At 36.1% G+C, this 23,714-nt stretch overlaps 1 protein-coding gene across 11 annotated transcripts in view; it reads left to right on the top strand.

The window, feature by feature from the left end:
- The window catches only part of ERBIN (erbb2 interacting protein), a 129,908-nt gene that overhangs the window by 83,550 nt on the left and 22,644 nt on the right, over positions 1-23,714 (top strand). For 9 of the 11 annotated variants that reach the window (XM_025892888.2, XM_025892886.2, XM_025892895.2 and 6 more), the window contains exons 11-18: positions 468-540; positions 857-986; positions 1,311-1,426; positions 3,024-3,093; positions 14,162-14,261; positions 20,929-21,050; positions 21,936-22,109; positions 23,026-23,211. In XM_025892888.2, the coding sequence (XP_025748673.1) occupies positions 468-540; positions 857-986; positions 1,311-1,426; positions 3,024-3,093; positions 14,162-14,261; positions 20,929-21,050; positions 21,936-22,109; positions 23,026-23,211 (971 nt within the window). The remainder of the gene's footprint in view (positions 1-467; positions 541-856; positions 987-1,310; positions 1,427-3,023; positions 3,094-14,161; positions 14,262-20,928; positions 21,051-21,935; positions 22,110-23,025; positions 23,212-23,714) is intronic. The other 2 variants (XM_025892887.2, XM_025892893.2) reach the window with 1 other exon arrangement.

Raw genomic sequence — 23,714 nt, 5'->3', positions numbered from 1 at the left:
GACTGAGCCACCCAGGCGCCCCTCAGCACTTTTTAATTTTAAATTAAACTCTGTTTTTGTTTTAGTATTTAGAATACACAGAATAGTTTGCCATATACCTATGAATTTTATACACCTACCATTCTTTTTTGTTTGTGCTCCCTTGTGCCATGGCATTGTTTCAAGGAGCAGGGCTACCTCTGTGAACAAAGCAGACAGAAGTCCCTACTTTTATGAAGCTTGCATTTTTAACAGGAGTAAAGTAGATAAATATACGCTAATGTTAAAAGGTGATATATTGGTAAAATTGAAAATATAGGGTAAGGGAGTACAGAGTAATGAGGTTAGGTTTGTTTCTCTTGTAGATGGGTTGATTAAGAAAGTTCTGTATGATTCATGTCAGATGTAGTATGTGCTCACATTGACTGTTGGTTGACCTGCTTCTAGTTCAAGCTGGAAAATTGTATATTATTTCTTCTCTCAAATAGGTTCATTGAAGAATGTAACAACTCTTAAAATAGATGAAAATCAATTAATGTATCTGCCAGACTCTATAGGAGGGTAAGATTTTTCTGAATCACTGGAAGACTTTACTTTCATTCAGCTTTATATATATATGTTTTCATTCAATCATATATATTTTCAGATAACTGCATAAATAGCATCTAAAGGAGATTCCATAAGCATTTTAATAAGTAATTGGTTACAGATTGGATAGGTTTTTTTTAATAAAGGTAGGCTTATTTTTATTAAGTTTAGTGGAAATAGAGTTTTTCTAGATTTGTTAAAGTCAAGTTCAGATATTTATATATTCTTAAGTTTTTGATTATATATAGGAAACTTTTTAAAAATAATGTGTGTTTTCTGTTTTAATTAGGTTAGTATCAGTAGAAGAACTGGACTGTAGCTTCAATGAAGTTGAGGCTTTGCCTTCATCTATTGGGCAGCTTACTAATATAAGAACCTTTGCTGCAGATCATAATTATTTACAACAGTTACCCCCAGAGGTATTGTATTTTAAATTTGCTTTGAATTTTCTTTTTTTAAAATATATTATTTATTATAGCTATCCAGTGTGGTTTTATCTGTTTTCTTTAGAAATAATTATGTAACTCTGTTACTTATTCTCTGAATAATAATTAGCTATACTGATTTACAGAGATACCTAAATACTTTTCTTTATACATGAAAATTAATAATTGAAAAGAGAAAATATGTTTCCTTTTATAAATGAGAAGAATATTTTCATAACTTTTGGAAAGTATATTTTACTTCTGTCTATTGAGCACTAGGCCAGAATTTTGATACCCAGTTTTATGTTTCTCTTTCAGATTGGAAGCTGGAAAAATATAACTGTGCTATTTCTCCATTCCAATAAACTTGAGACACTTCCAGAGGAAATGGGTGATATGCAAAAATTAAAAGTCATCAATTTAAGTGACAATAGGTTTGTAATAATGTTGGTTTATAGAAGACATTGATTGGATGAAATTAAAGTTTCATCATTTGATAGAAAATGTGCATGTTCTTTTCATATGCATTTTTGGTTTTTAAATGGAATTTTCATTTGAAAGAATGACCTAATTTTACCTGTGTTTTTTTTTTTTTTTTTAAGAATTTATTTATTTATTTGACAGACAGTGAGAGAGGGAACATAAGCAGGGGGAGTTGGGAGAGGGAGAAGCAGGCCTCCCACTGAGCAGGGAGCCCAATGCAGAGCTCGAACCCAGGACCCTGGTATCATGACCTGAGCGGAATGCAGACACTTAACCACTGAGCCACCCAGGCGCCCCTGCCTGTGGTTTTTATACTGTGGTTATTTCTCATAGTTCATTTTGTTTCGACTTCAGCTATACACCTTACAGCTTGAGCTATACAGCTGTTCTTTCCTTATAGTCACCTTTTTTATTCCATATCTTCACCTTAATACTACTGCTGAATGAAGCAGCTTTTCAGGTAATCTACTCCCTGTATTTTTCTGAGCTGAGATGTTATTAGGCACCCATTCACATACCTTGGGCAACACAGTCAAGATGCAGGGCAAATAGATCACTAGAGTTACTAAATTGGAATAATGTTAAGAACAGACTGTCTGTAATTTTTCCTGAGGTAAAGATACTAATAATGATAAAAGAATGTTTGTAGAGCATTTTTACATTATGCTTTCATAGTATCTTACAAAGTATTCAAAACAGTACTATGAAATAGTACAATAGGTATTGTCATTTTATGAGGAGAAAATTAAAACTCTAATTTAAGATGACTCATTTAGCTTATAAAGTAGAGCTTTAATGTAAGCCCAGTTTTCTGACTAATTAGGATATTCGGACTGTTCCATTTTATTTAAGAATAACCACTACGTTTTTTAAAAATTCAGTCCCCATTTTTGCCCATACTTTGTACCCCAAAGCTAGAGCCCTAGTTTCTAGCAAATTGCCTTAGAAAATAGGCACAGCAGAGTGGATAGGCGTAATAAGATAGAAAGTTTAAGTAGACATTCTTTTTAAATAGGTGCTGTTCTAATTTGGCAGTCTGATGAGGTGTTACTATTACTTCGTTTTTTATTCATTATAATGTTTAAATAGTCTTTGGAATATGAAAGTGCTGGCTCACAAGAAAAAAACAGAACAGTGCAATTTTTATAATGAGCTATCACTAAGGCTTCCTGTAGTAGTTTGTTCTTTCTAAATACAAATAAAATATCCAAAGCAATGTTATGAGACATTGCTTAATGTGTTCTTGTCTTTGCATTAAATAGGGATGGTTAACATTTTTTTCTAGCAGATAATTTTTTGGGGGATTATTAGATTATCCACTTTTCCCCTAGCCAAATTGATTCAATTGAAGAATTGTGTTTTTTTAAAGTGAATTCTTATTAAACTGGATAGTATTTTGTCTTCTATCTTATGTCAAAGACCTATATTGGGTTCTCTCCTAAATTAAATATTTTTCTTCTATCAATAATATACTATTGTTTAGAAGACCATTAGGTTTTGCTTTTACATTTTAACATTTGTTATTTTAATTTTGTATTTTCCCCACAGATTAAAGAATTTGCCCTTTAGCTTTACAAAGCTACAACAATTGACTGCTATGTGGCTCTCAGATAATCAGGTAGGCATTTGATTTTGTAAATTACTGGAATGCCAATCGTGTTAAATGATTATGCATAATAATTTACATGGGCTCATTTAAGAGCAGTTATACTGTGGTATACATTTTAAAATATATACAAGAAAAATCTTGGAAAATATTTAGATACAGATATTTTTGTGCAGTTTGTGTAGAATCAAAACAATAAATCCTATTGGACTTGTCTGCTTTCTCCTGAATCTGTAAAAAGATATAGTGATTAAGAAATCAGACTCAATATTCTCTAACTTCTTAAAGTTTTTATAGTGATCCTCTGTGGCATATATCTATAGAAATTTAATAATCAATTTAAATTATGCTTATAATCAGACACTGTCACACACCTTAAAGAAATGTTTCTAAGGAACTAAGTTATTCCTTGGACTTTCTTTGATTGATAAACATTTATTGAAGGCTTATATAGGTCATGAACTGCTCTGGGAGCTTGAGATATATTGGTGAAACAAATAGAATCATCTTATAGTCTCATTGAACTTATATTTTCAAAGAGATAGAAACAAGTAATTATGTAGTAATATGTCAGAGCTACATAGAAAAATAGAACCTGATAGTGATTAGAAGAGTAGCAGGGCAAGAGTAAACATCCTATTTTAAATAGGGTGATTTAGGAAGTGTCTTTCTCTAAGGAAGGGAACCAGTAGAGCAGATGCTCACATAAAATTAGGAGTGAGCCATGCATAGACTAGGGCACTGAGTTGGGAGAGGAGGTACATTTAAATATTAAGAGTAAAGTTCCTAGTATTGGAATGAGCTTGGTGTAACTGAGGAATAGATAAAAGCCCTCATGGCTGGAATACAGCGAGCAAGGAAGAGAATTGAGTAAGATTAGATCAGAGAGGAAAACTGGGGCTAGGACCTTGTAGGCCGTACTAACCAGTTGGGCTTTTACTCTGAATTAGTTAGAAGTCTATTGAAGTATTTCCTGCTAGGGAATGACAAGAGGTAATGTACATTTATAAAAGATCATTTTGATACTTGTGTGAGGAATGGACCATAGTTGTGTGCTAAGGTTATGGGTGGAATATTCTGTTTTTTTTTTTTTTTTTTTAAAGATTTTATTTATTTATTTGAGAGAGACTGAGAGATAGCACGAGAGGGAAGAGGGTCAGAGGGAGAAGCAGACTCCTTGCTGAGCAGGGAGCCCGATGTGGGACTCGATCCCGGGACTCCAGGATCATGACCTGAGCCGAAGGCAGTCGCTTAACCAACTGAGCCACCCAGGCGCCCGAATATTCTGTTTTGGAAGGAGAAAGTTCAGTAAGGAGGCTGTTGCTTGGCTTCAACTATTGTGATAATAATGGAGATGGTGAGAAGGAATGTAGGAATGTCAGGTATTGGCTGGAGATAAAATTTGGGAGTTAGCATTGTACTGTTGTACAGTACAATGTTCCATTTAACACCATGGAACTGCATAAAATTACTAGGGAAAGAGGATAGAGAAGAAAAGAAGATCAAAGATTAAGCACAGGGCAGAGAGGCCCCAAAAGGAAAATAAGAAGAGCCAGCCAACCAGGAGAATGTGTTACCTAGAGAGTCATCTGAAGAAAGTGCTTCAGGAAAGATCATCTGTGCCACGTGTTGCTGATGGGTCAGGTAGGTGAGCTAATTGGCTGTTAGGTTTGTCAAGGCAGAGGTAGTTACTGACCTTGGGAAAAGTACATAGTTTTAGTGGAATGGTAGGGATGAAATACTGATTTCAGTGAATTACAGTGCATGGGAGGCAGGAAGGTCAGGACAGTGAATCTGTCTTAGTACTCTAGCTAAGTTTCCATTTGGACAGATAATAGATAAGTCTCTTGGTATTTGCCTTGGTCTTAGAAATAAATGTTAGTATTTTATCCTTGCAAATAGTAGGTATCATTCACCTGTGAAAAACATTGGCAAAATGTTTTTGTTTTTTTTTTTTAAGATTTTATTTATTTATTTGACAGAGAGAGACACAGCGAGAGAGGGAACACAAACAGGGGGAGTGGGAGAGGGCGAAGTAGGCTTCCCGCTGAGCAGGGAGCCTGATGTGGGACTCGATCCCAGGACCCTGGGATCATGACCTGAGCCGAAGGCAGACACTTAACGACTGAGCCACTCAGGCGCCCCTGGCAAAATGTTTTGAGTTTAATTTGAAATGTCTCAATGTTAGGATTCATAGTGTAGATTGTTGTAAACCTTCTACTTTATTTTTTTTTATTTTTTTATTTTTTTTAAAGATTTTATTTATTTGAGAGAGAGAGAGAGAGCACGTGAGGGGGGTTGGGTCAGAGGGAGAAGCAGACTCCCCGCTGAGCAGGGAGCCCGATGCGGGACTCGATCCCGGGACTCCAGGATCATGACCTGAGCCGAAGGCAGTCGCTTAACCAACTGAGCCACCCAGGCGCCCTAAACCTTCTACTTTAATTGATCAGAAATCTCTTGTATAATGTTGCCAAAATAATAGGTTTTAGGTCCTAAACAAAATAAGGGTTAACTTACTATCTGTAAGTATGAGGAAATCTTTTTCCATGCCTATTCTCGGGTATTTCTTACTGGTGAAATTTTTTTTTAACATAGTAGAGTATACAGTTTGCTGATACTTTTAATACATTGATGCTTAGTATTGACTTTGAGCAGTATCTTAATAATTATCTAAAGCTCTATTTTCTAAGGTTTTGGATACACTAGTCTCATAAGATATTCTTAAGTTCCATAGTTAAATTTGCTTGGGAGACTGTATTACATCCTTCTTTTGGATTATATTAACAACTTATGTGTTACTATAGTAAAGAAACCCACTTGTCTATATTTCAGGATTCTCCGAACTTCTTAACCAAGATCCCCTTTCTTACCTAATTCTTATTAATATCCTAAAAGCCTTTAGTTGTTGTCAGTCCACACTTAAGAGTTAGATTGTAGTATTTCCTTGTTCTGCAAGTTAAGGAAATACTGAAATGATGATACCTCTGCTTCTACTACAGTTTGAACACTGATTACTGCATCATCATTAAATGTGTCAGTTCATGTATATATGGAACTTTTAATTTTCTAATCTCTCTTAATTGAATATTTACATGTGAAACATTTTGAAAATTTGCGTCTGGATTCTCAAAACATTGCTGGGCCCTAGCTTATGCCAGATACTTACTATAGTTATGAGACATAGCTCCTGGTCTTAAGGACTCAGACTTTTAGTATAATAGCACTATTGCAGTAAATCAATACCAGCAAATTATGCCAGATGACTCATTTTAGTAAAATTATCTAGTATCTAAGACAATTTCTTCATATTTATAATGTTCTCTCCTTTCGTTCTCTTTGTTCCATATCTGTTAATTACTTTAAGAAAACAAAAATTGGGGCACCTGGGTGGCTCAGTCATTAAGTGTCTGCCTTCGGCCTAGGTCATGATCCCAGGGTCCTGGGATCAAGACCCACATTAGGCTCCCCACTGGGCGGAAAGCCTGCTTCTCCCTCTCCCACTCCCCCTGCTTGTGTTCCCTCTCTCGCTGTGTCTCTCTCTGTCAAATAAATAAAATCTTTAAAAATAAATAAATAAAAGAAAAAAAGAGAAAAATTGTAGTGGAGGCACCTGGGTGGCTCAGTCGGTTGAACCTCCAGCTTTTGATTTTGGCTCAGGTCATGATCTCAGGGACATGAGATTGAGCCCCGGGTGGGCCTCTGTGCTCAGCAGGGAGTTTGCTTAAGATTCTCTCACTCCCTCTCCCCCAACTCGTGCTTGCCCTTTCTCTCTCAAATAAATAAATCTTTAGAAAAAATTGTAGGGGTACTTGGATGGCTCAGTCAGTTAAGCATCTGCCTTTGGCTCAGGTCATGATCTCAGGGTCCTGGGATCGAGTCCTGCATTGGGCCCCCTGCCCAGTAGGAAGTCTGCTTCTCCCTCTCTCTCTGCCCCTCTCCCGTGCTTGCGTGCACACGTGCACTCTCTCTCTCAAATAAATAAAGTCTAAAAAAAACTGTAGTGATGGGGGGTTTTGTATTTTTTCTCAAAGTTCGACAGATAATAAAGAGGTAAATGATGAAGCAATAAAGAGGTAAAACCTCCCTTACAATATGAAGCAGTCATTTTGCTGTGAAAGAACAACTTATAGGGGAGAAGGTATGTGAAAGTAGTTTGATTATGAATTATCAAAATAAATTGCTCTTGGATATTTCACTGACCATGTAGGGAATATACCTGTATGCAGTACATGGAGTAACATAATTTTTCATGAGTCTCTGAAGTTTTACACAGAACAGTTGATTCATTTTGTCCTTTTCATTCAGGAACCATTTATTGAACAACTGTTTTGTGCCAGGCTGACTAAGATGGGCCAAGTAAGGATATTAAGAAGGTCATTGTAATACAATGTAATAAAAAGGCTTGGTGGGACTAGGCTTCAGGATGAAAGAGGAGGAGTGTAACTTGGGGATATAAATGCAGGTGTCCCATGGAGGAAATGCCTGCAATGACTAACTACATCTCAAAAGAATAATAGGATTTAAACAAAGAAAGGGGAAGAAAATTCTGGTCAGAAGGAATATCATAAACCTAAGCACTCTTTGGTGAAGAAGTCTAGTGTACTCAGTATCTACACAAGTGGTTCATTGTGACTAGAATATAACCTTTGAGTGGAAGAGTAGGAAATGAGGCCAGAGAGGTAGATAGATACCAGGTCATGGGAATCTTGTACGCCATGCAGAGGAACTTGCTTTGTATTTCAACATGGTGAGTAGATTTTTTTTAAAGATTTTATTTATTTATCAGAGAGAGGGAGAGCACAAGCAGGGGGAGTGGCAGGCAGAGGGAGAGCAGGCTCCCTCCTGAGCAGAGAGCCCGATACAGGACTTGATCCCAGGACCCTGAGATCATAACCTGGGCCGAAGGCAGATGCTTAACCAACTGAGCCACCCACGCGTCACATAGATTTTTTTTTTAATTGCATGTTAACTCTGATAAATTATGAGTGGCTTTTGAAAGATTGTTTTAAGAATTTGGAAGTCATTCAGGCTCAATGAAAAATTGAAAAATTGCTGTGATTAGGATGACTAATTTATTGTCCATGCTAGGACACTTTTGATAGTGAAAGGGGCTTTATGATAATTATGTCAGAACAGCATATGTAAAATGCAAATGTCCCAGGCAAATTGGGCGTTTGGTCATCATAGTCATAATCAGTTATTTGTATATGCCATCAGTTTAAGAGGAAGAAGTGATCGTCTGATATATGTCAACCCTACTGTAGTTGATGGTGAACCAGAATAACATGAACAAGCAAGTATAGGATCAGATTGTTATTTTGGAAAGCTTTTTGGGCTGCATTGTGAAAGATGGATTTAGCAGGGGCGAAGGTGCCAGGTGTGGAGGCAGGAGAGACTGGTTGGAGGGCATTGCCATACTCAAGGCAATAGAAAATGTTGGCTTGAAGTAAGATAATGATAAGAGGGCCAGAAAAGAGCGGGTATATTTAAGGTATAACTTAAAAGGCCACATTAGTAGAGTATATGAAGAATGCATGTGTGTGAGAAGAAAGGAAGTAAAAGCAAAGATGAGCCTCAGAGATGTGGCTGGAGTGACTTGCTGGATATTGATAAAGTAATCAAGATGAGGAACCACAACAGAAAGAAATAGGTTTATGGGAAGATACTAAGTTCCAGTTAGGCATGTTAAGTTTGAAGTACCTTTGATATCTGGGTAGGCATCTAGAGAATAATTCTAGTGGCCATGATTCCCCCCTCCAAACCCGACTTTGTTCTAGACTGTGGTTTCTGTGCTCTTGGTTTCTCCATTCTTTTAATTTTGAACCTCCTGGGATTTATCAAAATTGCTCCTGAAGGCACAATTTCCTTTTCTCCAGGACCATTATAGACCTATTCCTTTTGGTGTTTTTGAGATTTTATTTATTTGACAGAGAGAGACAAAGCGAGAGAGGGAACACAAGCAGGGGGAGTAGGAGAGGGAGAAGCAGGCTTCCCGCCAAGCAGGGAGCCCAGTGTGGGACTCGATCCCAGGACCCTGAGATCATGACCTGAGTGGAAGGCAGACGCTTAACGACTGAGCCACCCAGGCGTCCTTCTTTTGTTTTTTTATTAAGAAAATTTTTTTTAAAGATTTCTGTCACAAGAAGAGATATAGGAGCTCAGCCCATCATCTTAATCACTTTTTTTAGGGAGTGGTTTCGTAGCTTTTATTACTTTCTCAAAAGGGATTCTCTGAATTTATTTATTTAATTGTTAGGGATGGATGAATCCTGAGGAATACTGATATACAAACATACATACATTTATTACTAACATTAAGTGGCAGGTGGATTAATAGGCTAAGAAAGTGGCCATAGAGGTAGAAGAAAAACTATATGATAGTAGATTCAAGTTAGGGATGAGGCAATTGGCTTAAAGGAAGAAGTTCTAAGTTGAGGGGTCAATTCAGATGAAATCTGGAAAATATGCATTATATTTTGTCAAGTTATACTTAACTTGCCAACTTATTTTGACTATAGCTAATGTAGTTTTAGAGGTGTACATCAAAAACCCAATTGATGCAATTTAAGAAATGAATAAATGAGAGAATGGAGCCATACAGTTGTTGATTGAGCTTTTAAGAAGGTTGGATGAGAAAGAAGAGGAGTGGAACATAAACTTGTAGCTAGGGGCAGTGTAAGAAAGAATCCTTTAGTATTAGAGAACATTTTTATAGGTTGGTGCAAGGAGGCTGTGTGGAGAATGAGATTAAGAATATGAGAGGGGGTTGGATAACTGGTGTGTAACCAATAGAATTTAAAACTGTGGTAGAGGGGCGCCTGGGTGGCTCAGTTGGTTAAGCGACTGCCTTCGGCTCGGGTCATGATCCTGGAGTCCCAGAATCGAGTCCCACATCGGGCTCCCTGCTCAGCGGGGGTCTGCTTCTCCCTCTGATCCTCTTCCCTCTCATGCTCTCTGTCTCTCATTCTCTCTCTCAAATAAATAAATAAAAAATCTTAAAAAAATAAAATAAAATAAAACTGTGGTAGAGGGACACCTGGGTGGCTCAGTCGGTTAAGCATCTGCCTTCGGCTCAAGTCATGATCCCAGGGTCCTGGGATCGAGCCCTGTGTCGGGCTCCTTGCTCAGCGTGGAGCCTGCTTCTCCCTCTGCCTGCTGCTCCCCCTGTTTGTGTGCTCCCTCCCTCTCTCTCTGTCAAATAAATAAATAAAATCTTAAAAAAAAAACGCAAAAAAACCATGACAGGAACTCTTGTCCTTTTGAAGGCAGCTTGGTCTGATGTTTGTGAGAGGGAGAGCTAATAATGTTTATGTTGAAATTCTTAGAATGTAGCAGTTTCCAAGCAGTTCTTAAATCCTATTTTTTTAATCTTTTAGAAAATAACATCTTCAAGTATAATTTAGGAAACATGGGAAGGGTTTTCAGGCAACATTGATATCCCTGTTGAAGTTGGTTACCACAAACTCATAGTTATACTAATTTGCTAAATTGTGTGATACAGAGAAAGCACACGGTTGTTATGATTCTGGATTGCAGCTTTGCCAGGCCAGGTGTAAAAGACAATGCACCAAGGAGGTCTTGGTAATTGGCAAGAAAATGGTTATAATGAGATCCAGTGAGGTACAAAGAGAAGCAAAGACAAGAAAGAATGATGGTGATAAAACTGGAAGTTCAAGGGAGTGTCAGTCTTGGTGAAATTGACTAGCAAGTATTGTGGAACACTGGAGAGAGCACCACATGGTGTCTGTCTTAGCATTCTCTCCTGGTTGTCCTTGTGATTGACTGCTCCTCAGTTTCCTTCTGCCCGTCTTTTATATGTTGGTGCCCCATGTAGTACTCTAGGTTCTTCTTTAGTTTCTTTTCCTATACTTTCCTCTATGAAAGATGCAATTACTCTCTGTATGCCCATTATTCCTAACCGTTATCCTCAGCTCAGTTCTTTTTCCTGAACTGCACATTATCTACTTAACATTGCCACCTAGATGTCTCAAATTCAACTAGGTCAAAGGTGAACATTCCATCGTCTGCTCTAAATCATTTTCTTTTCCTGGGTTCCCTAGATCAGTAAAAAGTCCTTGCTAGAGACAGAGACTTGGGTGTATAATTCTTAACTACTGTTCATCATGTAGTGTATCATCTTTTACTTAGACCTGCCCTGTCCAGTACAGTAGGCACTACTGTCGTGTGTAGTCCAAGTTGAGATGTGCTCTAAGTGTAAAATACACACTGGATTTTGTATATGTAGTATAAACAAAGAAAGTAAAATATCACAGTAGCAATTTTTATTGATCACATCAAAATTATATTTTAAATATACAGGATATGTTAAATTTAATGCATTATCACAATTTAACTTATTTTTGCTTTTTAAAAACATGCAGCTGCCAATAATTTATAAATTATCTATGGCTCTCATTTTAGTTTCACTTTTGTATTTATGCTGGATGGTGTTGACTTGACTATTGAGATTCCTAACAGGTCTCTGCCTCCAGTGTTGGCACCACTTCCAGTCTCATACCACCCTGATTTCATTCTGAACCACGATACGAATGATCCATTTATCTGGTTCCAGCACTAATCTATTTAAAACCTTTTCATGACTTCTCCTTTCTCATACTGTATCCTTCAAGACCTTGCTCATCCTCTATCTTCATCTCTATCTCTTACACCTTCATTTTCATATCCCCAAATGAGTTCTCTCCTGGAACATTCTCTCTCCCCCTTCTTACCTGGTTAATGTCTATTCATTGTGTAGGAAGGCATTCTCTCAGGAATGCTTTCCTAATCACTCAAGACTGTGATAAGTGAACACCTTCTTTGTGTTCTGTTACCTCCCTGTACTCTCTCTTACCTGTAATTAAATCATGTTGTAATATCTCATTTTGTTATCTCTATCTTTCCTCTCATATATTGTAAGCTCTCCGAAATCAGTGACCACTGTATACCTGGTGCCTGTCATAGTACTTTGGCATATAAAGGGCAAATATAAGTAAATATTTGTTGAATGAATGATTTTAGATTTCAAAGGATGAATATTTATTGGCTATATTGTGGGAATTATGGCAAGGGAGTAGAATGAATATCTGAAATGAAATAGGAATAGAGTGGTGCCTGGCTGGCTCAGTCAGAAGAGCATGAGACTCTTGATCTCAGGGTCGTGAGTTCAAGCCCCATGTTGGGTGTAGAGATTACTAAAAAAGTAAAATTTTAAAAAAGAAATAGGAACAGAGGTCACTAGAGTTAGTGTTTTAGGGAATGGAGAGGCTTCGTAAATAGTTCTCAATTTCTTTTTTTGTCTTTGTACTCCATATATAACAGATGATTAATTTTCTTAAAACATCTTCATTGAAATACGATTCACATACCATACAGTTCATCCATTTTAAAGTGTACAATTGAAGCTTTTAATGTATTTATAGAATTGTGCAGTTATTACCACAGTTAATTTTAGAACCATTTCAGGGGCGGTTTGTTTGTTTGTTTGTTTTAAAGATTTTATTTATTTGAGAGAGAGAGAGAGAGAGCACAAGCAGGGGCAGTGGCAGAGGAGAGGGAGAAGCAGACTCCTCGCTGAGCAAGGAGCCTCCCCATCTGCTAAGACATCAGTGGCTTAAGAGAATGACCATGTCATTTACATTTTATATTTGTTGAGTTATCCATGACTGTGGAAAGATTTGTCATAAAAGAATCAAGAATAGATGGATACTACCAGAGGTCAGTGGATATTAGGAAAGGAGATAGAAAGGCAGAAGCAGAGTTCAGAATGGTAGAGGCACAGTTGAATATCCCTCAAAAGAACAGGTATTTATCGGGCGCCTGGGTGGTTCAGTCGGTTAAGTGTCTGTCTTCCGCTCAGGTCATGATCCCATGCTCTTGGGATCAGGGCCCGCATCCGGCTTCCTGCTCAGTGGGGAGCCTGTTTCTCCCTCTCCCTCTGCCTGCCACTTCCCTTGCTTGTGTTCTCTCTGTCAAGTAAGTAAATAAAATCTTAAAAAAGAAAAAAAAGAACAGGTGTTTATAATTGAAGGGATAAGAGTGATTAAGAGTGATGATCTCACAGCATTTATAAGCTCTAAATCTACCACCTAACCCTTTATGAGCTATGGGAAATAAGCACCCCAGTATATTAAGGGGAGCACTGTCTTTGGGGAAAGAACAGATCTACCATTTCTGTTATCTGAAGAGGTCAAGGAAAGTTTTCAGTGAAGATGTTTGAGATGCAGGGCAGTTTGTTTACCACGGAAAAATTGAGGAGCATGGAGGAAATGTTTGAATGGGAGTAAGATTATAGGATGGAATTAAATAGTTGCAAAGTTTTCACAAAAGTCTAAAGATTTAATTGTGCTAGGGTGGCAGGGGAGGGAGAGATTGGGTAGTTCCCTCTCTGTTTGGAGTTGACCAAGGCTTGGATTGGTAAGATTTTAGGTTAATAGCCTGGCAAAAGTTATTAGTTAAATTAAGAATAAATTGAAAACACTTTATAACCAGTTAGGAAAGAAGGCTTAAGAAAAAATGAGGTCCAAAATAACGGGGTTTATAGTTTCACCACTGAGTTACTTATGGTACCATTGATGGAGACAGAAGAGAGAAGCAGGTTACAACTTAATATTTGTTTTAAGTACTCTGTTTTTAGCTAGAATTAATCTGCAGATAACTAGACTAAACCTTCTAAACCATTTCTATAAAAGCCTCTTCCCAAAGGGGAATGATAACATAAAGGGAGCACAATAATGTAAAATGGAAAGGCTTGTTTTATAGCTTTATGAAGTCACTGTGATAAGTAATTATTGGACTGTGGTATACTTGGTATGTGAGATGTTTTTAAATTGTATTAATAACATAGTAAAATAAAATTAAAATAATCAGTGATAATTGCAATACAGTATGAGTTTTGTTTTATACTAAAAACTAAATGTTTTTTTTAAGATTCTTAAAAGGTTTCAAATCAGTGCTTAAAAGTTTTTTATGTATATATAAGCTTACTTTTGTAATCTACACATTGGTACTTTATAGAAAGAATTGCTGGCTATGTATTTGCTTTAGGAATATTGAAAATTAAACATTTATTTTCTTTCCCTAGTCCAAACCCCTGATACCTCTTCAAAAAGAGACTGATTCAGAGACCCAGAAAATGGTGCTTACTAACTACATGTTCCCTCAGCAGCCAAGGACTGAGGATGGTAGGAACTTAAGAATTTCTTTTCTTTTAAAAATTCAAATAACTAACAAATCACAGCATAGGTGTGAAGTTAATTTTAAGTCTTACAGACTTTTTTTTATGTTATGTTAATCACCATACATTACATCATTAGTTTCTGATGTAGTGTTCCATGATTCATTGTGTGCGTATAACACCCAGTGCTCCATGCAGTACGTGCCCTCTTTAATACCCATCACCAGGCTAACCCATCCCCCCACCCCCCTCCCCTCTAGAACCCTCAGTTTGTTTCTCAGAGTCCATAGTAGATGTAGTGTATATATACAATGGAATATTATGCAGCCATCAAAAAAACCGAAATCTTGCCATTTGCAACAACGTGGATGGAATAGAGGGTATTATGCTAAGCGAAATAAGTCAGTCAGACTTGTATTACATAACACATGATCTCACTGATATGAGGACGTCTCATAAACTTTTATTAGCTTAAAGGGAATTTGGAGAATTAGTCAATAAATTTCTGAAAATGAGAAAGTAAGTCAGTATCTCGGGGTTATAGATAGTTGAAGTTAGAGGTACATGTAGACCATATACTTCCTAAAGTGATTCCTTGAAATTAAACAGTCAACTTCATCTGTAATAGGTCTCTCTGTTCTTTAGCTAAATGTTAGGAATGCAGCATGTCAAGTGTTAATGTAATTACGACTGTTGAACCAGGAAATATTTTGTTCACTTTTGTTGTAGTAATACTACCCTTGGACCTACATACTAGATAAGGATAATTTGTAGAATTCTGAGTAAAAGGTTATTTCCAAGTTCTTATGTTTTGCCTAGAAAGGGGAATATATACACTTTACTATTGGCCACACATGTTTTTCAGCAGTTTTGGTATGAAAGCCTTTAAGACTAAAGAGCAAATTATCTTTAATACATGTTATTATGTGTTCTGTGTGTAATGTATATTTTATGTTACACCTAAAAATACAATTTTTATGTGGATATTTTTCTGAAACCAGTGAAAATCTTTATGGCCCAGTTATTTATAAATTAAATCTTTTTTTTTTTTTAAGATTTTATTTATTTGACAGAGAGAGACACAGAGAGGGAACACAAGCAGGGGGAGTGGGAGAGGGAGAAGCAGGCTTCCTGCGGAGCAGGGAGCCCGATGTGGGGCTCCATCCCAGGACCCTGGGACCATGACCCGAGCCGAAGTCAGATGCTTAGCGACTGAGCCACCCAGGCGCTCCTAAATTAACTCTTAATACATAAAAATACTGCAGAAAAAAATCTAACTTAATCATTAATTTTAATTTATAAAATATACCACGAGCAAGTTAAATAAATTCTTGAGCTTCAGTCTCCTTATCTTGGAATACTGATAATAGTATCTGTTTTGCAGGGTTTTTGTACAGATGAGAAGCACTGAATGTAAAGTGCTTAGCACAATGATAGAATCAACTTGGCTGTTACTATTTTTACATTGTTTTGGCAGGTTTAGCAAATAGTTTTGAAATACTTAAATAGATTAAAAACTAAAATCATTTAATTTCTTTTCCATTATTGGTGATACAGAACTCATTTATCTTTGCTAATTATTTCTTATTCTTTGCAAGAAGGAATAAAAGACTTACTTTGATAAGTTATCGTTTCATGGGAATTATTTAATGAGATTTATTTGGGTGAAGCAAAACTATTTAGCTTTTGAATTGAATTAAAAGTTAAGACTTGTGAGAAGTCAGATGTGAATAGCCTCTTTCATTGGGGATCTGTAATTAATGCTTAGAGAATAGGTTTGTAAGCATGATCCCTCTTTCATATATTTAAATCAACCCCCAATTTCCATATTTAGCAATATAGTTTGGAAATGTATTCATAACAAAATGTAGTATACTTCATTTTAGATAATGTTGAAGTATTGTTTTATGCAAGTACTCTATATGTGCATTAGAAGTTAAGAAGTTCAGGGGCACCTGGCTGGCTCATTCAGTAGAGCATGTGACTATTGATCTCAGGGTCATGAATTCAAGCCCCTCATTGGGCGTAGAGATTACCAAGAAAAAAAAAGAAAATTCAGAAGTTCAAAACAGATATACCAACAATGCCTTAGGCCCCTATTTGTGCTTTGTGGGGAATTATAATGAATGTTTGGATACATCAGTAGGTGTTTTTTTCCTTGTTCGCCATAGTCACTGGGACTTAACGTCTCAATTTTCCACTTCATCTCTGAAGGTGATTTTAATAGTATTACAGTCAGCTACATAATATACTCAAGTAGTTGTTCTTTTATGTGGGAAGATAGAATGCTAATACTTAAAATATTTGTGAGGAAATGAATGAATTCTTAGTGTAGAGAAAAGACTTTAATGTCTTGTTGCATGGGTTAGAAATTATTTAAGTAAAGAACCATTTAATAAATATTATAGGCTTCGAAGACCATACTTTCCTGTTGCAGCTACTTGATGCAGCTTGTTTCATGCAAAAACAGTCACAGACAGTATGTAAACAAATGAGCATAGGTGTGTTCTAATAAAATTTTATTTATGGGCAGAGATTTAGATTTCATGTAATTTTCATGTGTCATGAAATAATTTTTTATGTTTTGGGTTCTTTGCCCCAACATTTAAAAATTTTGAAACCATTCTTAGGTTGTAAGCTATACAAAAACAGGAAGTGGGCCAGGTTTAATAGCTTTGTGTCCCTGTCCTAAAGAGTAGAAAAGGCATATTGGGAAAATTCGTTCTTATTCTCATTTTGCTGCTTTTATTTCAGAAAAATAATAAAAACTGGTAATTATTAGAAATCCAATACAGATCTCATTCTGAAGGAAGATTCTCAAACAAAATTACTTTTTCCCTTGTGATGGAACCAAAGTCTCCAAAGGACATACTTAATTTTTGATATTTTTATTATATTTATGTGTTATTAGTGCTTTGTCTACCTGCTTTTGTTACTGCCATATAGAAGCTTCAGAATGTTATTTTCCTTTCATTTTAACTAACACTAAAATAACCAAACATGATTCCAAAAATGAATAAAACTAGGCAAAGGCATATATGTATTTTTTATTTGAGTAATGAACTAAACTGTTGTTGTCTTGGTTTTTTTTTTTTAAGATTTTATTTATGTATTTGAGAGAGTGAGTGAGCACGAGCGGGATAAAGGGCAGAAAGAGAAGCTGAGCAAGGAGCCCAATATGGGGCTCGATCCCTGGACTCCAGGATCATGACCTGAGCCAAAGGCAGATGCTTAACTGACGGAGCCACCCATGTGCCTCTGAACTAAACTGTTAAATACACAATTGTGAGATACCATTGAAGGTCCTTCCAGGAAACAATCAAGATAAATATATTCTGTCATAACACTTTTTGTTCCAATAAGAGTGATTGACACACTGTGGCCCATGGGCCATATCTGTCCTGCTACCTGTTTTTGTGTGGCCCACAAGCTAAGAATAGTTTTTACAGGTGAATATTTACATCAGTTTGATGATAGTACAAAGCAAAATGTTACTCCAACAGTAAGAACTTTAGTCTTCTCATTCACTATATAACAAAAAATGGTACTCAATTATTAGTATATTTTAAATTTGTCAGTAATCTTTGGAAATTTGATTTCTCTCATAATACCTACTATAGTATCCTTGATATTGTCTCTTGGTTCCCAAAGTTTAACATATTTATTATCTAACCATTTACAGAAAAAGTTTCGTGACTCCTACTCAGACTGTTCTAATCATGGGTATACTCATGCCTTGATCTCTCTTACTGTCTTCTCTTTTCATGATTCAGATTTACTTGGCCTCCTATCATTTCTGTCAGTTTAATTTATTCCCTATTTGTTTCTAAAACAGGGTGTAGTTCAGGTAAGAAATGGATTTGAGATACAAAGAGTAGAAGTAGCGGGGCGCCTGGGTGGCTCAGTCGTTAAGCGTCTGCCTCTGGCTCAGGTCATGATCCCAGCGTACTGGGATCGAGCCCCACATTAGGCTCCCTGCTCGGCAGGAAGCCTGCTTCTCCTTCTCCCACTCCACCTGCTTGTGTTCCTGCTCTCGCTATCTCTCTCTTTCTCAAATAAATAAATAAAATCTTTAAAAAAAAAAAGTAGAAGTAGCAAAATAAAATCTTGCTCCTTTGAATTTTTGGTATGAGAGATGTATTTTAGAGTAGAAGAGTCTTAAAAGGAAAAGTCTGAGATACACTTATAATATGCTGAGTCCTTGGGGCGCCTGGACTTCTCAGTCAGAAGAGCATGTGACCCTTGATCTCAGGGTTGTGAGTTTGAGCCCCACCTTGGGTGTAGAGATTACTTAAAATCTTAAAAAAAAAAAAAAAAAAAAAGCAGCTCACCTTTTAAAGGGGGATAATGATGGATAAATTTGAAAGAGAAGGCATGGTATTTGGGGCCTACATAGGGGAATCAGTGTTGAATGGGAAGTATGCATCCGTATAACAATTTGTAGCTGGGGAAAACTGGTTGTTGCAGGGGTCGGGGAGTTATCAGTCTGAGTGTTTTGATTGCATTTCTTTAGTCATTGAAGTCAAAGAGAAAATTTCCTTTAGAGGTCAGGGGAAGGGCCTTTGAAGACAGTGATTTGTAGTGGGAGAAAAGACCGACTAGAAGTAAATAGAAGGATTCCTGGGCAGCACTGAAGATGGAGCAAAGATGAGGGAATGCCATAAATTTTTACTGGTTCTAAACAACAAGGTGATGTCACTTTTCTCTGATAGAAGTTAGCAGTCCAGAGCAAAGAAGGTAGGTGATTGAAGTAGCATGTTATGGGTTTTGTTGGATGGGTATAACCTGAGGAAAAGGGGCAAGAAATGTGAGAGTGGTTAAAATAATATATCATTAAACCTAAGCTGAATAGAAAAGAAAGTAAAACCTAGAGTGGTTTTACAGGAAGAATAAGAAATGAGAGTAAGGAACTCAAAGTGTACTAGCAATAATAATAAGGAAGTGAATGGTTTGAAAGGATGAGTGTAGTGATCAAGGAGGAGGAAAGTTTTACAGAATCTTACGTTTTGAGTTGTGACCATGGTTATGAATCGCATTGGTGAAGTACAGATGAACACTGAAATTGAGAACCTTGAGACCTGTGAAATTGTTGTAGAGGGGGGTAATCACACAGTTATCATTCTAGATACTGGCAGGTTTTAGGTGGAGAGAAGGGCTGTTAGGCAAATGCTAGAGTCTCCAGTGAATATGCCAGGGTGATCAGGTCTGGTGGCATCTAAAATGAAGAGAAAGTAGTAGTAGTACTTGATGCCCTGAATCTCAAAAGATGTGAAATTTATACTAAAGGGTAGAAAGTGTAGGCGATCAGAAGTTGACAAGAATTAGAGGCATGGTAAAAGTTACTTCCCTTGGGGTTCTGAAAAAATTCTGGTGTAAGATTGCTTTGGCATGATGTAAAAACTCAAGAGATTTCTCAACTAGGTTGGTGATTGAAATTACTGCTTAAGATGGGAGGGGAATTTTCTGAATTGTGGAAATAGGCTTTGTTGCAAACTGCTTGGCTCTGCTTGCCTTTCCAAGTATACCACAAAAGTCAAAAGGGATTTCTAGGAATTTGAGCCACTTTCCACAAACAGAAACAAACTTTCTAATTCATTAACTATTAATGCCACAAAGTTATTTTAAAAAAAATTCTTGAGCCACATATTGAAAACAAGGAAAAGCTAAAGACAAAAACTCAATTCTCCGTTCATATTTGGTTTTGTGACATTCTTTGTTTGGATATGATATTAAAGAAGGGTAAGAAGCCCACAATAAGGACTAAAAATTAATGATAATTATGCTACTTTTGCCTAAGTATTCACATTGACCACATGTAGGTATTCCAGGAATTTCATTTTTTCTATTAACTGATTTTGGGTGCTTTTACTCCCTTTTGTTTTGAGCGGGTGTAGTCAGTTTCTTTAGAGGGCAGAAAACAGTTGTGACTGTATCTTGTATTGCACGAACTTCAGTATGGTAATACATAATAGTCAAATGGATTAATCTTTAAGCCTTAGATTTTTTTACTTGCCTAATAAGTGAAAAAATGTACAGTTGTTGAATCTTTACCTTCAATATTATATTGCATAGCAGGATATGTAGTGTTGCATTTATATTAGGTTTTCAGTTTTCCTTACATTTTGATACAGAAAATATCTTGCAAGCACTTTATTTACTTAGTAAAGTTATGTATGAAGTATAATGTATAATGCAAAGATGTAATTACAAGGCATCGGAGTAATCTTTTTTAACCAAGTAACTCATTGTCTTTATCTCCTCATTCCCCATACATAATGAACAATACTGGAGTTGAGAAGATTATTCTGAATGAAAAAACTTGCATGAAATAAGTTAGATATTACCATGTTGTATACGTGCTGCTGAAGGTAGCACTATTACCATGCTGCTTTTTGTGGGGAACTGCACACAATCACGTATCTCTTAGAGTTGCGATTGTTAGATTCTTTTCAGGAGCCCCTCTGGTAACAAGACAAATTAGCTTTAGGGAAGAAAAGATACGTGATTAATATTGTAAAGAAATATTGGAATTACAGCCTAGTTGTTAATGTAGCATTTAATGCTGCTGGCATTGACTTATCTTAATGTTTGTAACTCAAAATTATGAGAAAGTAATGGTTTTTCATAATTACAGTAAAATACAGATTTTTTGTTTTTTGTTTATTTTTCTCTAGTTATGTTCATATCAGATAATGAAAGTTTTAATCCTTCACTGTGGGAGGAACAGAGGAAACAGCGGGCTCAAGTAGCATTTGATTGTGATGAAGACAAAGATGAAAGGGAGGCACCTCCCAGGGTGAGTCCTGTTCTTCCTTCAGGTTTGAAACAGGTCCACTGATACTTATTTGCTGCTATTTACCTTACTGTGCCATTTTGGGAGATACAGAGAAATATTGGTTTCATTCCTTGCCCTCAAGGCACTTTAAGTTTTATTGATCCTATACATATGTCATGTGAAAGAATTTGAGAACAGTATAAAACTATGTGATTATAAGCCAAATTTCATAATATAAAAATAAGAGAAAAACACAATTGTTTTTCCTCTTCCCTTTCTTTAATGACTTATTATTTAGATTCTAGGGATCAAGAACTCTTGTTATGAACATGTTATGAAACTGTGTTGCAGTGACAGAAGTAGTAATAATTCATTTCCAAATTACTCGTGGATATAATTATTTTTCCCTTATATAAACTATATATATATATATATATAAACGATATATATAAACCTTACATAAAACTCTGGGATTCAGAAATCCCAGAAAATGACAATTAGACTGACTTTGGAAGTATTTGGTTCCTGGCACATAAGACAGTATATAAATGTAGGAATTTTATATGTGTCTGAGTACATATCTAGCTGGAAAACAACTGTTTGGAAGCCAAGTGATAGTATTGGTAAAATCCATACCATAAATCTTAAAATGGAATACATACAAGTCTGCTAAAAAAAAAAAGCATTCAAAACATTAGTTAAATCTGTAACTGTGAAGTCTTTCATTATTGATAAAACCATACTTTTCTTATGTCTAAAATGCTTTCAGTGGCCTTTCATCTGTGTTTAAAGTTTTCCCCAGGAGCCAGATAACAATGCAATTAAGATGGATTATAGATTGAATTTTGAGGTTGATGTTAGCAATATTTATTCATATTTCAAATTTTACTTATTTTATTTCTCTAGGAGGGAAATTTAAAGAGATATCCAACACCATACCCAGATGAGCTTAAGAATATGGTCAAAACTGTTCAAACCATTGTACATAGATTAAAAGATGAAGAGACTTGTGAAGATTCTGGAAAAGATCTGAAACCACATGAAGATCAGCAAGTTGTAAATAATGATGTAGGTGTGAAGGTTAGAAAACTCAATCTAAAAGAATTCACCAAAACTTATTTCAAGCTTTTTAAAAAACTTTAAAATAATAATTGATATAACGGTCCTTTTTGTATACATGATAATGTCCTTCCAAATTTAGGGTGTTGTTCTCAGCCACCTGAAGTAAAAGCTGTAATAATCAGCAAACTCTCTAATTGCTATTATTACACTTCAGTATGGTTACAGACTTTCCATGTTGGCAGGATAGCATCAACATAGGTTTTAAAAAAGCTTGCCTGAACCAAGAATAAGATAAGGAATGTCAGAAAATTCACTGTTACGGAAATACTTTTTTTCTCATGATAACATTGATCCACTCTACCCAATTCTAATTTTAAATGTAATTGCTATGACAGACTATTTCCTTGGGATGTTTCAGAAACCCACATAGATCCTTAAAGTGTGTGTTCCTTTAATGGACTTTTTTTCTCCCTATTATATTACAGAAACAGAAGTTTTCTCATGTCACTAGAGTTACTATACATTCCACAATCAGCAGAAAACAGTTCGAGCATGCTGAGCTAAGTGACTCACTCATGAATGCCAGCTTTGCAGCTTAAGAGGTGAAATGTAACCTCAGCTAAATTATAAAGCTTAATGTGGTTCATGAACCTTTGGGGGCCTCCTCCCCAAATGAGCATATATGGCCTAAATATATATATAATATATATATTTTATATATGGGGGCCTCCTGCTCCCCAAGTGAGCATATATGGCCTAATAGATATTTCTACACCCAATGTGGGCTTGAACTCATGATCCTGAGGTCAAGAGTCACACACTCTTCCTACTGAGCCAATCAGGCACCCCTACTTTTAAATTCTAATCTGAACTATAGTACAAAAATAGATACAGAGCTTTAAGGAATATGAATTTTTTCTTTTCTTTTACATAGACTTCAGAAAGTACCACTCCAGTAAGATTCAAAGCTGATGAAAGAGAAAAGTATGTGATAGGAAACTCTTCACAGAAGACCAGTGAATCTGAAGCTGAGATTAGTCCTGGGAGTCTACCAGTGACTACAAATATGAAAGCCTCTGAGAACTTGAAGCATATTGTTAATCATGACGATGTTTTTGAGGTACTGCTTTGTGATTATTCTCTGGAACAGTTCTAACAACTTTTAAGAATTTAGTACTTCATTGTTGCTAACTAAAGATAAAAAACTAATATCAAAAGCAGAAAGTACGCTAACTCATTTGAGAAATTTCAAGGTATTTGCTATTATCACTCATTTATCACTTTAAACTTATACCTGTATTACACTCAAATGTTTACAATGTAAATTAGATTGTGGTGGTTCTATTCTAATTCTTTAAAATACAGCATCTCAATTGTTTAACAATGAAAAGGTTGCCATAGGTATATTTAAATTATTTCACTTATTTAAGCATTTATCATTGGTTGTGAAGTATTTTTTTTCTTGAATGTCTGACACTTTTTTTTTTAATTTCAGTATAGTTAGCATACAGTGTTATATTAGTTTCAGGTGTACAACATAGGGATTCAACAGTTCTGTACATTACTCAGTGCTCACCAGGAGCACTCTTAATCCCATCACCTATTTTACCCATCCTCCCACCC

This window comes from Callorhinus ursinus, unplaced genomic scaffold (genome assembly GCF_003265705.2).
Source record: "Callorhinus ursinus isolate GAN/ISIS: 27379988/994484 unplaced genomic scaffold, GSC_fseal_2.0 scaffold23, whole genome shotgun sequence".
NCBI lineage: Eukaryota > Metazoa > Chordata > Mammalia > Carnivora > Otariidae > Callorhinus > Callorhinus ursinus.
This window is presented reverse-complemented; position numbering and strand designations above follow the sequence as displayed.